Consider the following 16118-nt stretch of genomic DNA (forward strand, 5'->3'; position numbering starts at 1 on the left):
AATGAAGCTCTAGGCGTGGGTCCAGTGGTGCAGAATGATCTTCTTTCAATAATCCTACGATTTCGGACCTATCAAGTGGCACTCGTTGGAGATATCGCCAAAATGTATAGGCAGGTGCTGCTACACCCCGATGACCGTCCTCTGCAGCGCATTATGTTTCGTTTCACAAAAAACACTCCGGTTCAGACGTACGAACTGCGTACAGTAACTTATGGAGTAGCTCCATCCTCCTTTCTCGCGACTCGCACACTCCAGCAGCTTGCGACAGATGAAGGCGATGCATACCCTTTGGCTGGGCCATCGTTAAGCAAGAATTTCTATGTTGACGACTTTATTGGAGGGGCCAATTCAGTTGAGGAAGCTATCCAGCTTCGAAAGGAGCTATCTGAGTTACTCACCAAAGGAGGTTTTTAGCTGAGGAAGTGGACCTCGAATCGTTTAGAAACTCTGCATGGGCTAGATGATGATCAGATTGGAACGCAATCAACCTTGCAGTTTAGTCCCAACGAAACCATCAAGGCACTGGGCGTTCGTTGGGAGCCAGAAATGGATCAACTACGTTTTGACTCGCAACTTCAAACACGCGATGATCCGCCTATGAAGAGATCTATTCTATTTGTCATCGCCAAGCCTTGGTTTAGTTGCACCAGTTGTCGTAACTGCGGAAATTATCATGCAGGAGTTATGGTCGTTGGCCTGCGGATGGGACGACCCGGTTCCGGCTGCTACTCGAATAAAGTGGGAACAGTTCCGCAGTGAGCTACCGAAGATTTCCGTTTACAGAGTTGACCGTTGCGCACTTCTTCCAGAATCCAACGTAGAACTCCATACCTTCGCCGACGCTTCAACAGCTGCCTATGGAGCATGCACTTATGTTCGCTGTTCAAATGCCAGGGGAACCGTGAAAATCACCTTACTGGCTTCAAAAAGCAAGGTCGCACCCTTGAAACGTCTGTCCATCGCTCGCTTAGAACTGTGTGCCTGCGTATTGGCGGCGCATCTCCACCATCGCGTGAGGGAATCTATCGGCGTAAACGTGTCGGCATCGTTCTTCTGGTCCGATTCAGCAGTATGTTTGCACTGGCTTCGCGCATCACCGAGCACATGGAAGACGTTTGTAGCCAACAGAGTCTCTGAAGTGCAGCATTACACCCGCGGTGGAAACTGGAATCACGTATCCGGATCAGAAAACCCAGCAGATCTGGTTTCTCGAGGGATGCCAATTGCGGAATTCATTAATAGCGCCGTATGGAAGCATGGTCCTGGCTGGTTAGTTCAATCTCAACAATATTGGCCGATTTCTAACCCGGTAGTTGTTCCAGAAGATGAATTAGAAGAAAGGTCCGTCGTCGTATCAGTGCAAACCGCACGCTGCATCAATCCGTGGTTCCTAAGATGGTCATCGTACACACGATTGCTTCATACCGTTGCTTACTGCCTTCGCTTCGCTGCCAAAGCCCGTTCGAAAGCCAGAACTCAGCCACATGCAACACCTGAAGAGAGAGAGAGAGATAAATTCAAAGGCATTAACCGTCGAAGAACTTGCCAATGCGAACACAATCTTAATCCGTTTTGCCCAACAAGATGCGTTCAAGGAAGAACTCAGAGAACTGCTTCGAGGAAAGCCACTCCCAAAACATTCATTCACTCGGCGTCTGCACCCGTTCAACGACCCAATGGGAATCATGCGAGCAGGTGGTCGGCTTAATCTATCTCAGCTGCCTTACCAATCGAAACACCCTGTCCTCCTCCCTAAGAACCATCCGTTGTCCCAGCTCATCGGCGAGCATTTCCACCGCCAATTGCTTCACGGCGGCGGGCGTCTTCTGCTGTCCACGATCCGTGAGGAATATTGGCCACTTAATGGCAGGAACCTCGTCAAAAGCATCGTCCGGCACTGCTTCCGCTGTACACGTCATCGGCCGGTCCTAGCACGGCAACAAATCGGTCAATTACCATCCTCGAGGGTTACCCAAAGTCGTCCATTCTCAATAACAGGTGTGGATTACGCAGGACCAATTTATCTGAAGCCCATACACAAGCGTGCTGCCCCTGCCAAAGCTTACTTGTGCGTTTTTGTCTGCTTCGCCACCAAGGCCGTGCACTTGGAATTCGTGGGGGATCTCTCAACTCCAGGGTTTTTGGCCGCCCTACGCAGGTTTATTTCTAGAAGGGGAGTCCCAAACCACATCCATTCGGACAATGGAAAGAATTTCGAGGGCGCAAAGGGGGAGCTCGCAGAACTGTTCGCCCGATTCCGCAGCGAAAGGGATCAAGTAGAAATTACCTCCGCCTGCGCACCGCATTTTGGTGGCCTTTGGGAAGCCGCGGTCAAAAGTGCCAAAAAACATTTATTCAGACAACTCGGTAGTACTCGTCTCACATTCGAGGGCTATTACACGGTGCTAACACAAATAGAAGCCATGATGAATTCTCGTCCTCTGCTGCCCATCTCCGACGACCCGAACGATCTGGCTGCGCTGACACCAGCGCACTTCCTCATCGGAACATCGTCCACCGCCTTGCCCGACCCAGATTATCAGCATCTCCCGACTGGCTTGCTCGGAACGTATCAAAACTGGCAGCAGCTCGTCCAAAAATTCTGGGTCCATTGGAAGAGAGAATATCTGCAGGAGCTGATGCGCGATACAAAATATGCAGCTTGCAACAATCAAATTCATCCTGGTCGCCTGGTCATCGTTGCGGATGACTCACTACCAGCAATCCATTGGCCACTTGCCCGCATCGTCGCCGTACATCCTGGAAGAGACGATTTATGTCGCGTCGTTAGTCTTCGAACAGCGAAGGGAATAATAAAACGTACCATCAACAAAATATGCCTCTTGCCGCTTGCTGATCATCCCGAAGAAGTTCAACGAAGCGAAACAACATCATGCCTGGTACCGCAATCCGCGGCAGTTTTCGATGAATTCCAACGATGTAGCACCAGAAATCCAACCAACAATCCACATGCCAGCGATTTGTGAATATTTGTACCTAAAATTATAAGAAAAACGAACAAAATAGTTAAGATAATCATACTTACCTGTAACGCGAAATTAGCTAGACTATTTATTATTGTTATGATCACTGAATTTGTTATTGACGTTTGTTGAACGACACAATCATTCAAGGCGGCGGGTATGTTGAAACATCAATCAAAATGGGTTAATCTTGAACGTCACTTTCATGCAAGTTTTATGTAGCTAAGGCTCCAACACGGTGTATAACAGTTAGCATGACGTTTACGAATATTTCGCCTGATAAAACTAGCAACCAGGATACAAAAAGACCGTTGGACGTTCCTTTACTCGCCGTCCCAGTTAGTTCATAATTAGTAGTGCAGTTGAGCAGAACGGAGAAATAAAACTAAGTGTTGATAGTAAGACTAAGTGTTTGAAAGTTAATAAAATAAGTGCATGAATTCAAGTCTTACCTGTGTTCTAAACGTCCGCGTATCGAAACTTACCTGTGGATCCACCGTTGTCCCGGTACAGTGCTTCCGTCGTCCGTTGATGCTCCGTTGCTGCTGCTGCTACCTGCGAAAGAAAAGGGAAACCCAGACCCCCCTGCTGCATACACTACTACCGACCGGCAGAAGTGTCGGAAATTGAATCAGAAAAGACACAACGTAGGACTCATTCGGGTAAGCGCCCTACACAGCCGTTTCTCGATGGATGTCTAATATTTTTGGACCATTCGATCAAGGATGAGTCAACGCTTCTTGATATTGATCTCAAAATACTGATTTTTAACTTTATATTATCGATAATTGATAAAAAGTTTAGAAATAGGTCAACCAATCAAACACGTACATGCATCGCAACCACAGACATCAAAATCAAGCAACTTGCGGGATTGGATCTAATCCTCATTTTGAACTAGATTTCATGCAGAGTGGACACAGTAGCACGAAGGCGCTGGTAACAGTTTCAACGGAAAATCATTGCAGTGGTGGTGGTACTCGGCGTGTTGCTGGAGATTATTTAACATCGACGAACCAGCATTTTATACGAAGAAAGGGTTGACTACAAAAATAGCATTGCTGCGATTCCGCGCCACCAGTGCCGATACTGAAAATTTATTCCAAATTGTGGCGTCAGTTAGTTATTGGAAAGGCGGGAAAGAAAATTGGTTCTTCTCAGGACCAGTATATTCTGAAAAGAAGCGATTAATTGCGAAAATAGAGTGTTTCGCTGACATCAGCATTTGTCGTTGTAGCTTGGTTACTGAAAGTGATTCCTTCCATTTAGGTTTATTGCATCATTACTCTCCGATGCGCACTTGTGATTCTACCGAAGGGCAACTTTCTGTGGTCGCCAAATGATTAATTTTGCACTTTGAAGAAAGTTCATCTCGGATCAACTTTCATATGTATAAAATGGCAAACTTAAGAGAATCGATTTTATTTACAATCTCTAACAGACACAAAACCAAAAAAATTTGCCAAATACAGCCAAATTGATCAAGGCGCCACCTTAGTGGAAAATTTCATTTAGCTGCTGTTAGTATTCGACAAGGCGCATTATTGAAAATGAGGAATCGTCACTGTCGTTTAAACGGAGAGAATTCGGAAGCTAAAGTCGAATAGTCTGTTTGACTGGGTAGATTTTTTTTCCCAACGGTCAATACCTCTTCCACGATAAATATTTATAGTCCTGAAAAGGACTGTTTGCAATCAATTTATGAACTTTCTCTCACTTTCCACCGGCGCCATAGCGAACGATGAACGTATACCTCCACCGTGGGCGGAAACCGCACGTTGCAACTAAATATATTTACGTTTGGTATCACGCCACTATCCTTTCCGCTTATTTCACCTTTATTTAGAGCTATGTATCCTTAGACAAAGTTGTAGAGGGAAAATAGCGCTAGAAGTCCGCCATTTAACACTTTTCGGAACTCTTCCTCTAGAATGAGTTATTGGCTGAATACTAAATGATAATGAAATGAGAAGTTCAATCCCTGCTTGAAGCGCATAGTATTGAAGGAGTGCTAGCCACAGGTGCTGATTTATTAGTTCTTATCTAAAATGACCAGACGTCTCGGATTGTTCGGGACAGTCCCGGATTCAACCTACTTATCCCACATTTCATGATGAATCTGTAATGTCTGGAGAATCTACCGAATCAGTAGGTAATGGAAAAGAGAATCGACTAAGCATGAGAAAAAGGAAGACTCGACTATTGACTGACTGATGACGAATAAGAATGAAGGATTGAATGATGCGACAATTTCTAAGCCGGGAACAATCAATGGGAATTCTGTAGAATAATTAGTATTTCTTGATCCCCAAAAGAACGCCACCATAATGACCATCCGGATCTTAGCGAACTATGCTAAAGTCGTGGAACTTGATTTCATTTTCAGAAGAAAGCCATGATTCACAGAGTGCAAATATATCGTTATCGAAATTAGGAATCAACGTCCACGTCCTATTAATTTTCCCTCGAAAGATACACCTTCTGCAAGAAAGAGCCCATTACATTAAATTGCTTTAGATAACTTTCCACTGTTGGAATAAAGAGGTGATTGATTGACCTTAATGAATTCGGAATATTGACTAAGTTCCACAAGGTCCTTAACCCTTTTGTTACCGAAAAAAAACACCTTTACGAAACCGATAGGGTACCTGGGTGGGGGCCCTCCTTAGCCGTGCGGTAAGTTGCGCGGCTACAAAGCAAGACCACGCGGTCAAGGCAATTTTCGGATTGGAAATTGTCACGACTTCCTTGGGCATAAAAGTATCATCGTGTTAGCCTCATGATATACGAATGCAAAAATGGTAACTTGGCTTAGAAACCTCGCAGTTAATAACTGTGGAAGTGCTTAATTAACACTAAGCTGCGAGGCGGCACTGTCCCAGTTTGGGGATGTAATGCCAATAAGAAGAAGAAGAACAAGAAGAAGAAGGGTACCCGGGTATCCATGGACTTGAAATGATGATAACATTAACTAGGCCATAGAAAGGTTTGACAACGAACCGGTCATCCTGGATCAGGTTCCCCTGCGGATTAGTAATCCTACGCCTATGCTCACGAAGATAACTTGAGACCCTGGAAATATAGGTTTCAAAATTCTTGAAATTCGGAAGCGTGTTTCCACAAGTAGTATGGCAATCATATAATTATATATACCGAGTTATAGTACTGAACGCTACACGGAAGAAAAAAAGTACCCAAAATTGAGTACCGTGCGGGACCGAAATCCATACAGCACCGAAATCCGTCCACCTCATGAGATATCAATAAAATAAAGGAGGTTAAAGGTAATTAATGTAGGAATAATTAATCTTAGCCTGTTCAGATACTTGACAGTAAGCTTTTCGGGCATAGAATTGGAAAGAAAGCTTTGAAATTAAATATTAAAATCAAAAACAAATCTCCAGCCACCAAACGCGGAGTTTGTGCCGTCATTTTGTTTTCGGGTAGAGCATGATTGCACCAAACGTAACTGTTTTAATTGCTAATTGCAAATCATTACATAAGATAAGCGGAATACAAATCGTAGGGATCGCTTCTTAAGGTGCATATCGAACTATTTACAGTGGTAGTTTAGTCATTCAGACTGTTTCAATTTAAATATTTAGTTAAGAAATAGCTGTACGGATTTTGATCCTTTGATTCGAAATCCGTCCACGGTGGACGGATTTCGAGTCAGGAGCAGTTGATTTAATTCATTATTTTATCATGTTTTTCTTAGTTTTAATGAGTAAATGTAAAAGACTTCAAAAGTAGAAGCCTTCATGCACCTGTGTCAATGACAAACGTTTTATTTACATTCGATTCCAATTTTCTAATGACTTTTCCATATATTAAGGTGCTTAAGTGTACGGATTTCGATGCCCCACGGTATTTTTAAACTTACTTTTGAGTTATTTTTTCTCTTCTCTTTCATCCACTCTTTCTTTTGTTGTCAAAAACAAAAAAGCCAAACAATCCAACGACGCCAGTTCAACACGGGAAGCCAATTTTGAGTTTTATTACCTGAGGTCGAGATTGAGTGAATTAAACTTACATTTGGGTAAATAAATTTTCCGTTGGGTACTTTTTTAACATGGGAGTAAAGGCAAACTACTTCGACCCTACATACTCAATTTTGGCTTCCCGTACGGATGTTCGAGGTTGGGTGAATTAAACTCACTATTGGGTAGTTTATTTCTTCCGTGAGCAACATTTTGAGATAATTAGATTCAAAGTGTAGTGAAAGGCCACCTATAAGTATGCATTTTGTCAAGCATTTGGGAATTCACCACGACTACACACGCTAACCCGCATTTACCTGAAATTGACTTCAACCGTACTCACTTGCATGAAACATGTATACCGCCATGATTCAAGATTAGTGAAAGGACTAATACATACATAGTGGACTTCTGATAAGTGATAACGGAATTTTGCACTAGCTGTTATTATGCGAAAGAATTTACGATTATGTATCTTCGAGTAAGGTAAGTGATTCGATGGTTTTCGGCGTAACAATAGTAGTGAAGGTTCATTTTCTTTTTCTTCAATGGCTCTACATTACATTGTCCTGATATTCAACTTAGTTTTCTATCAGCATTTCCTCAGGTATTAATTGGAAGCTTTTCTGTGATTGCCAATTGCGACTACAAGAAACCGAGAATGTTTCTCACCTGCAAAAACCTCCTAGACCGGACCGAGAATCGAACTCGCCATCTCCGGATTGGCAATACATTCTATGTACGATATTCAGCCACGATGCGTCTTCGAATTTCTCTGCTGGTATCTGGCGGTCACCCGTGAGCCCAAGTACAACCACCTCGATTTTGTTACCATCGATACAAACTCGTGGTGGGTGGTTCATGTTGTCTTCTCTTGAGCTTCTTCCTATCTATACTTCGTTTTTAACGTGTTGTTGACTAGTCCGAATCGCTTAGCTTCCCTCAGCAGTCTGATGTAGACATCCTGCATCTTCTCAAAGTTACGTACCATTATATTAATCAATTTGCTATGTTATTTTAAAAAACTCAATAAATTTGTTCACTAGTAGACCTCCTAAGATCCATAAAAGGAGAATTGCATTTCTATAATAGTCGACTCTTCATTTAGTGTTCATATTTCAGCTTGTTATTCAACCCTCCCAAAATGTTTGAACTATGGACACTCACTTTGTTTATTTTTATAAAATTATGAAAAATCCGCGGTTTTTGCATCCCTTGGCAGTCTTTTCAGTGAATTGTGAGTCATGTTCTTGCGATGAAATTTCAAAGAAGAATTAGAAAATATCGCATTTCTTTCCCCTTCAGTTTCCCATCCGCGCATGTTCCATAGTGGCATGTGGGAAAATGATGAACTACCACTGGCGGAAACAGAGGTGGGGCAACCAGCGAGGCAATCACACCATTGTTCTCGGAAGCTATTGTTCTTGCGCTTAGTGGTGCCCCACCAAAAAACAATAGCTGGCTCCGCCAGTGTGAACTACTCCACTACTGAATTGAGCCCATTCAGTGCGTCGCACTTATCCAGTATGTGTAATGTGTATGCTTGCATCCTTGTGATCAAAAAATAAAGCAAAGTTTGAAATGCACTATTTACTTACTTTCTTATCACTTACTAACATAATCGTTATTTACTGTGGGAAGCGTGGTAACTATTTGCAATTACAAAAGCATTCCACAGTTCCAAAGTAGTGCTCCCACCGTGAAGGTTCCAATTCATTTATTCGAGGAGAGAACCCGCGAAGGGCAACATCATAATGAACTTCGACAAACCGAAAATATACAAGATACGACCGCCCGACGTAAAACTACGTAAAACAGATCATAAGATAATTAGAGCCTAGAGCCTAGAGTGATTGAAATTTTGACTTTTGCGCACCTTTATGCTTGAACGATAACATTTGCTGTTTTGGTGAACCTCCTAAATTTTCAACTGAATTGGTTATAATTTAACTGAGTACGAGCAGTTGGAAGTTTGTATGGAAATTACTATAGAAATCGCCCCGTATGTGAGAGATCGTTTCGTGAGGCGGATCATTAACTATTAAGGGAGAAATCTCTCAGCGCTGGACACCTCCCAATACCGGACACTTCTTAAAACGACATTACTTGCAAAGGTCCGTCCAAGGTCCTCCGAGGTCCCGGCAAGGAAAATCAGATCTTCATGTGATAAACTTTGTACAAAATACCTGTTTTGTTACATTTACTTCAATTCAATTGTTCTTCTTGCTGAGAAAGCCACATAAATTAGCAGAAACAAAAATTGAAGAGGACTTTGAAAAAGGTGGGAGTTTGGATTAGGATTTAAAAAAATTAGCTGAAGAGTCAAATAAGCTCCACTAACAATTTTTAATATTTACAACTCAAAGCACGTGAATAATATTACTATTCTGAATGATGTCTTTATTCATGTAACAGGAACTTAGTCACATTTGAACATGATGCAATAGCGTCCGGTACTAGAAGATATTTTTCTAAATCGTAAAATTATTCACCAAAATTCATTGTCGAAAAACGTGTTCAAATGATCAAATTCAAAGTTTGTATGAATCATCAATAGTCAATAGTCATTTTTTGTGTTTCTTTCTTCTATCTGTTCTTCCTTTGGGGCATTATAACTCACGAAGAGGATGACAGATTTGCGAGATTTCCTCACTAATCGATTCGTATTGGGATCAGCTGTGTTTCTATATGCAAAAGGTTACATAGTAAATTTTAAAGGAAAAGTTGGGAAAATTGTCAAAATACAATAACGAGTTTGGAGAAAACCTAATGCGATCGATCGAAAAATGATCTAGAATGCGGCGTCGCAATCAACGCAGAAAATGACATTTCGAACGTTAAACGTAAAAACCCGAGCAACGCAGGGTACGTTCTGCTAGTATGGTTTAAAAGGAAACATAATCCGGATAGTTTAATTTTTTTTGTTAAATGGCTTGTGTTCGGCACTGGAGGATTTCCCCCTAAATATAATCAACCCGAAGATTTCGTAGAATACTTCTAAATCTGTAAGACGATTGTTGTTGCAAACCGATTGGATTTTGGTAAGCAAAGTTATAAAGAAAATAAAAAGGAAATTGATATGTTATTCTTTTACGTGCTCAATTGAATTTCCCACGATTTAGTATTTCCTTAATAATTTTTCTTGCAAGCAGCGAATTGTTTTGCAATAAAGACGATTTATTCACTTGCTAAGTTTCCTATGTTGCCGACGTACTCATATATTTTTAGATATTAATGACCAACGTTGCAAAATTTACTGTTTTCATAGTAATTCTCATACAAACTTCGAACCGCGCGTGCGTGCTTAGTCAAATTACAACCATTGGGATGTTGGATATATGGGGTCGGGAGGTAGCGAGGTTTGTTTTGTTAAACGTTTTGCCGCGTGTAATGTGTAGTTTTTCCGCAAATCATGTTCGATCGCACACCAATTCATTTATGTTTCGAACAAAATTGGCGTAACTCACTATATATGAAAATGGTTGGATATGACAATTTAAAATTTTCATTTAAAAACCCCAAATTTATTATTCCGCAGTGGTAATGATGCCTTTCTCCGATTGTTATTCGACTTAGAGTGATCAATGCATCTCATAGTTAATTGTCTATTAAATGGCGATTAAATGTTTTTGAAGTGCTGAAAAAAAAAGAAAAAAAAATCGCCGAGTCAAAATTTTGCGGTTTCATAATTTTTGTATGTTTTATAATTTTCATAATTTTTATAATTTTTATAATTTCCATAATTTTCATATTTTCATAATTTTTATATTTTTTCTTATTTTCATAATTTTTATAATTTTTAAAGTTTACATAATTTTCATAATTTTCATTTTTTTTATTATTTCCATAACTTTCATAATTTTCATAATTTTAATAATTTTCATATTTTCATAATTTTTATAATTTTTAAAGTTTACATAATTTTCATAATTTTCATTTTTTTTATTATTTCCATAACTTTCATAATTTTCATAATAGATTTTTTTTTATATTTTTCATAATTTTTGTAGTTTTTAAAATTTTCATAGTTCTCATAATTTTCATAATTTTCTGAATTTTTACAATTTGTATATGTTTAATTATTTTCTTAATTTTCTAAGTTTTCTTAATTTTCTAAGTTTTCTTAATTTTCTTAATTTTCATAATTTTCATAATAATTTTTCAATTTTTACATTTTTTCTTTTTTTTTCAAATTTTACAGTTTTTGCAATTTCTACATTTTATATAATTTTCAAATTTTTTTTACATTTTTTTTACAATTTTTACAATTTTTACAATTTTTACAATTTTTAAAATTTTCATAATTTTTACAATTTTTACATTTTTTAATTTTTTTTACAATTTGTACAATTTTTAAATTTTTAATTTTTTTTTACAATTTTTACAATTTTTACAATTTTTACAATTTTTACAATTTTCATAATTTTTACAATTTTTACATTTTTTACAATTTTTACAACGTTTACAATTTTTAAATTTTTTTTATAATTTTTACAATTTTTTCAATTTTTACAATTTTCAAAGTTTTTAAAACTTTTGCATTTTTTACAATTTTTACAATTTTTACAATTTTTACAATTTTTACAATTTTTACAATTTTTACAACTCTTACAAATTTTAAATTTTTTACAATTTTTACAATTTTTACAATTTTTACAATTTTTACAATTTTTACAATTTTTACAATTTTTACAATTTTTACAATTTTCACAATTTTTACAATTTTTAATATTTTCAATTTTTACTATTTTCAATTTTTATATTTTTCCAATTTTTCCAATTGTTTCAATTTTTACAAATTTTCGAAGTTTTTGATTTCCAATTTTTTCAATTTTAACACTTTCAACAATTTCCTTTTTTTTTTTTTTTATTCGTATATTTATTTGGCAGGCACTCTGTGTTCTTGACCGCTACTGTGCCGTGTTCTACTATGGTATTCTGCTGTACAGAATCCACACAGAATCTATTTTTAGATACCCATTATTCGTTATTGTTGTCGTTGCCAGTTCATCTTGTCGTGAGTCCATTGTGTCCGTTTGTCCATGTCGTGTATCCAATGATCGTTGCATTGTTCGGTTGCCATTTATCCGGGTAACGTTGGAGGAATGCCTCCGAGAAGAACAAGTTGTCAGTCGTCATCAGGCAGCCGTGACGGTAAGGCGCGTACCCCAAACGCCACCGTATGGGCTGCGGATCCGGCGACTGACGAGGGTTTGGTGGAGGGGCTGGGAATCGAACCCATGACCATTCGCTTATAAGGCGAACGTGTAGCCAACTACGCTACGGGACCCCCCCTAACAATTTCCTTATTTTTTACAGTTTTCTCAAATTTTTACAATTATCAAAATTTTTACATTTTTCATTTTTATAATTTTCACAATTTTGAGAAATTTTACAATTTATTTCTGATATTATTTTTAACAATTTTTGGATCTTCCATTTTTACAAATATTTTTTTTTACAATTTTTTATTTTTTTACAAATTTTACATTTAATTTTTTTTCTACTAATTCCACATTTTTCAATTTCAAACTTTTCATAATTTTGATAATTTTCAGAATTTTCATAATTTTTGCACTTTTGCACTTTATAAGAGTTTTGCGAGATTTTTTTTCTCACAGTCATCTTTTTCTCACACTCAATACACTCAAAAAAGTTTGATTTTCCGTGTATGATATTTGTGTGTGAGTGCTCAATCTGAAAATAAACAGACGTCAAATCATATGGCGGGAATCGATTTAGTGTACACGTTTACATGTGACTGACGAGTAATGGGTTATAATTGGGTAAATTTCAGTAACAAAAATCGATCAAGCCGAAATGAGAGTGAGTGTGAGAAAAGAAGCGGGCAAAACACAATCTACACATAACTCTTCAAATTGGTGAAATCGGCAATAATATCCATTTTTTCATAGTTTTCATAATTTTCATAATTTTCATAATTTTTATATTTTTTCTAATTTTTATAATTTCCATAATTATCCGTTAATTGCATCATTGGAATGCCAGATTAAATTATAATCTTCGAGGCAAAGGATTACTTCGTAGGAATCGCCATCGATTCAATATCTGGCCAATAGAATCCGCACGCTGCATGCAGATATCAGGATGGGCGAATGTATAATTCGCGAAGAATTTCTTATGGAAATTCAAAAAATACTCCGTTATAGTTACTGGATGTCCAAAAGAATTTCTTAAGAAAACACTTGAGAAATTCATTTGGCTATTCCCAAGGATATTTTGGGGAAAGTTAATAACATTTTCTGCTAAAACTGTAAAGGACATTCCGTAATTTCAAGAGAAGTTTTCGGTAATATTCATACAAATCAGTCAGGAAAAATTAAAACAATTTATTATAGATATTAAAAAAGGCTTTCCGGAAAAATTGTGTAAAAAAAAGTAGCCTTACTCAATACATGACCCGCCACGAATAGATAACAGAGAAAAATATGCAGTATTGGATAAATTAATTTTATTTATAATAATAAGATAATAGGCTGATTTACATTTTTTAAATTTTATTGTGATCTTAGTAAAGAAGTGACTAATAGTGATGTAAACATTTTCCTGCTACTTGCCAACCCAAGTAACATTTTAAGTTTTATTCCGCTCTAAGAATGGTTTTCAAGATCAATTTATAAGATCTAACAATAAAACCGAGTAATACACGGCAACCATCTGATGACCACTATAAGAGTAAGATATTGCCAAGTGGCCCTCTCCAGATAACCACTATAAACCTATTATAAGAGCATTTAGAAACCCTTTTTAAACCACCCGCAAAAAAGGGAATTTGGCTGCGGCAGCTGTCAAAATGTTGCATTAAAAAAAGAGAAACAAATCTTTGCAGAAAAATAATAACAAAATGGATTGTTGATGAAAATTATGATGATGACAACAAAATAATATTTTATTTCAGGTTGTTTTTACGATTCACTACCATTAAAAAGAAGTGCGCTTCCGATTTTATGGTCAAATGTTGTGAAAAAAATAAGGTTGAACACCACGCGCCGGCCATATAACGTAGTTCCGGGAAATAAATCGAAAATATTGATTACCACAACATCTAGGATGTCCACTAAATCGATTAGTATTTTGCCCAAACTATGAATTAATAAAATTATTTATCGGAAAAAGTATGATAAGCGGTGAAAATTTCGTTAAATCATGCATTTCAGTGATATATTTCACTGACTGCGAAATGCTTTTCCGTTTTCAATATGGCCATCATGGAATTTGATCAGAAAAATTTTGCTTTTATAAAACACCGTCATAAACTCTTCGCAATACAAACATTCTTATGGGGGTAATTCATTTGACCACATTATGACCAAAAATTGTAGCTTTATTCGAGCGTTGAAAATTGGATTTATTACGCTCTTCATCACTACCATAGATCTGTTCATATGGTCAATAGGCATTTGACGTTTGAAGCATTTTTCAGCAGATTTATGGGAGGTTTATTGATAGCAATAAGATCGCCAATAAAACTGAGCAATCAGCTTCGTGATTGCTGTCATAAGTCCGCAATAAGAATTAGATAAATCCAAGAAGCATGGAAATTGTTACTTGGGAAGAGCCTTAGCACCTGCTACCACCGGAAGAGCCTTCTCGGCAGCATTGAAGACACGTTTGCCAGCTCCTTCCTAGAAAAACGTTTACTGATTAATCATCGGTGCGCCATCGATGATTGGATTCCAATTTATCTCACCAATTTCTTTCCCAACTTCTTGAGGCCACCTGCTTCCGATTGCCCTGTCAGTAGCAGGACAGCTAATACGACCAGTAGGAATATCTTCGAGAAGTTCATTTTGACGGGTAATTGGTTGTCAGCTTTGGTAACTGCCGATAGACTGATAGAATAGGAACTGATTGATTTTGACGAATCACTTGGCTTTTAAATACGATTTCTGCAAGGTGTACAAAGGGCGAGCACAAAAGCTCGACACCTACATTGTAATTGAAAAACTGTTCTGCATCCATCCGTGAAAACAAGAAATGGGATTCCCTGTTCTTTATGGGTGGATCCAAATCAATCTGTATTGGACAAAAGTAACACATCAAGAATATCAATTGATTTTTCTGAATGTAAATTTTTGTTATATATGTACTCTTAAAGTTTTCATGGTAAAAGAGTTAGCAATTTTCATTTTTATAATATTTTGCACTTAGACTCTTGTACTCTTGTGAGAGTCCAACTAACCCATATTCTCATTTTAATAACCTCATTAATAATAGCAGTCAGTAAATTAATTTGATTGCAATCCGTCGTATCAATCTAATTAGCATCTTACACCAAATATGTGATTCCCCATTCACAAGTCCCAGTTGTAAAATGTACATTCATTCATCATCGCGCTCGTTCCAACGAACAGCTACCTAAACCAAAACAAAACAGTTTTAATTACATCTACATATCGGCACGGTGCCTGGTCAGCGAACTAAATAAGTGAAAACCACCGACGATCGCGTTGGTGATCATTCGGTACTTCCCCATTTCTGTTGGACATACCTCCCATGTTTGGAGCTCAACTGTGTGGGAAAGAAACGACGGCAAAGGACTATAAAACCAAACCGCTTCACGCAGATCTGTTATCAGTTTACAAACGGAATCGTAACCTACGTGTACTTTCGATCTACTGAAAGCCTGTGCATTGTCAAATCAACGCAACGTCGCCATGAACTTCAACAAACTGTTTGCGCTCGTCGTGCTTATCGGGTTGGTTCTGTTCGCAGGACAAACAGAAGCTGGGTTTCTGAAGAAGCTGGGGAAGAAAGTGGTGAGATGTGATGAACTGGGAAGATATTTGCAATCATCACTAACTCTTACTTTGTGTTTTATCTAATTCCAGGAAGGCGTCGGCAAACGAGTGTTTAAAGCATCGGAGAAAGCGCTGCCCGTCGTAGCTGGTTACAAAGCCGTGGGGAAGTAGTTGCTTGAGCGAAGGCAAAAAAAAACTGTGATAACTATGTGTAAATGTGTTCAAAATCTAAATAAAAAACAATGGTAAAAATACATAACGATGTGAATGGTCTCTTATTGACAAGCCTAGCCTGGTTTTGATTGTCTAGTCTACATTATATTTATTGCGCATCCAACTTCGGTAACTGCAGTTATATTGAAGCTAATAAATGGAACATGAAAGCTAGATTA

General features: G+C 37.9%; 1 protein-coding gene across 1 annotated transcript; it reads left to right on the forward strand.

Annotated features, from left to right (window-relative positions):
* The first annotated feature begins 1484 nt into the window (after window positions 1–1484).
* On the forward strand, window positions 1485–2987 carry LOC134207067 (uncharacterized). The gene has a single exon (XM_062682792.1). It carries the CDS (start codon window positions 1485–1487, stop codon window positions 2985–2987), a length of 1503 nt encoding a protein of 500 aa, XP_062538776.1.
* Window positions 2988–16118: the final 13131 nt, after the last annotated feature.

Source organism: Armigeres subalbatus, chromosome 1 (genome assembly GCF_024139115.2).
Source record: "Armigeres subalbatus isolate Guangzhou_Male chromosome 1, GZ_Asu_2, whole genome shotgun sequence".
NCBI classification, from domain to species: domain Eukaryota; kingdom Metazoa; phylum Arthropoda; class Insecta; order Diptera; family Culicidae; genus Armigeres; species Armigeres subalbatus.

What these genes read in the sequence shown, in the direction of transcription:
- LOC134207067 (XM_062682792.1), top strand. Translation starts at nt 1,485, where the DNA reads ATGCAACACCTGAAGAGAGAGAGAGAGATAAATTCAAAGGCATTAACC.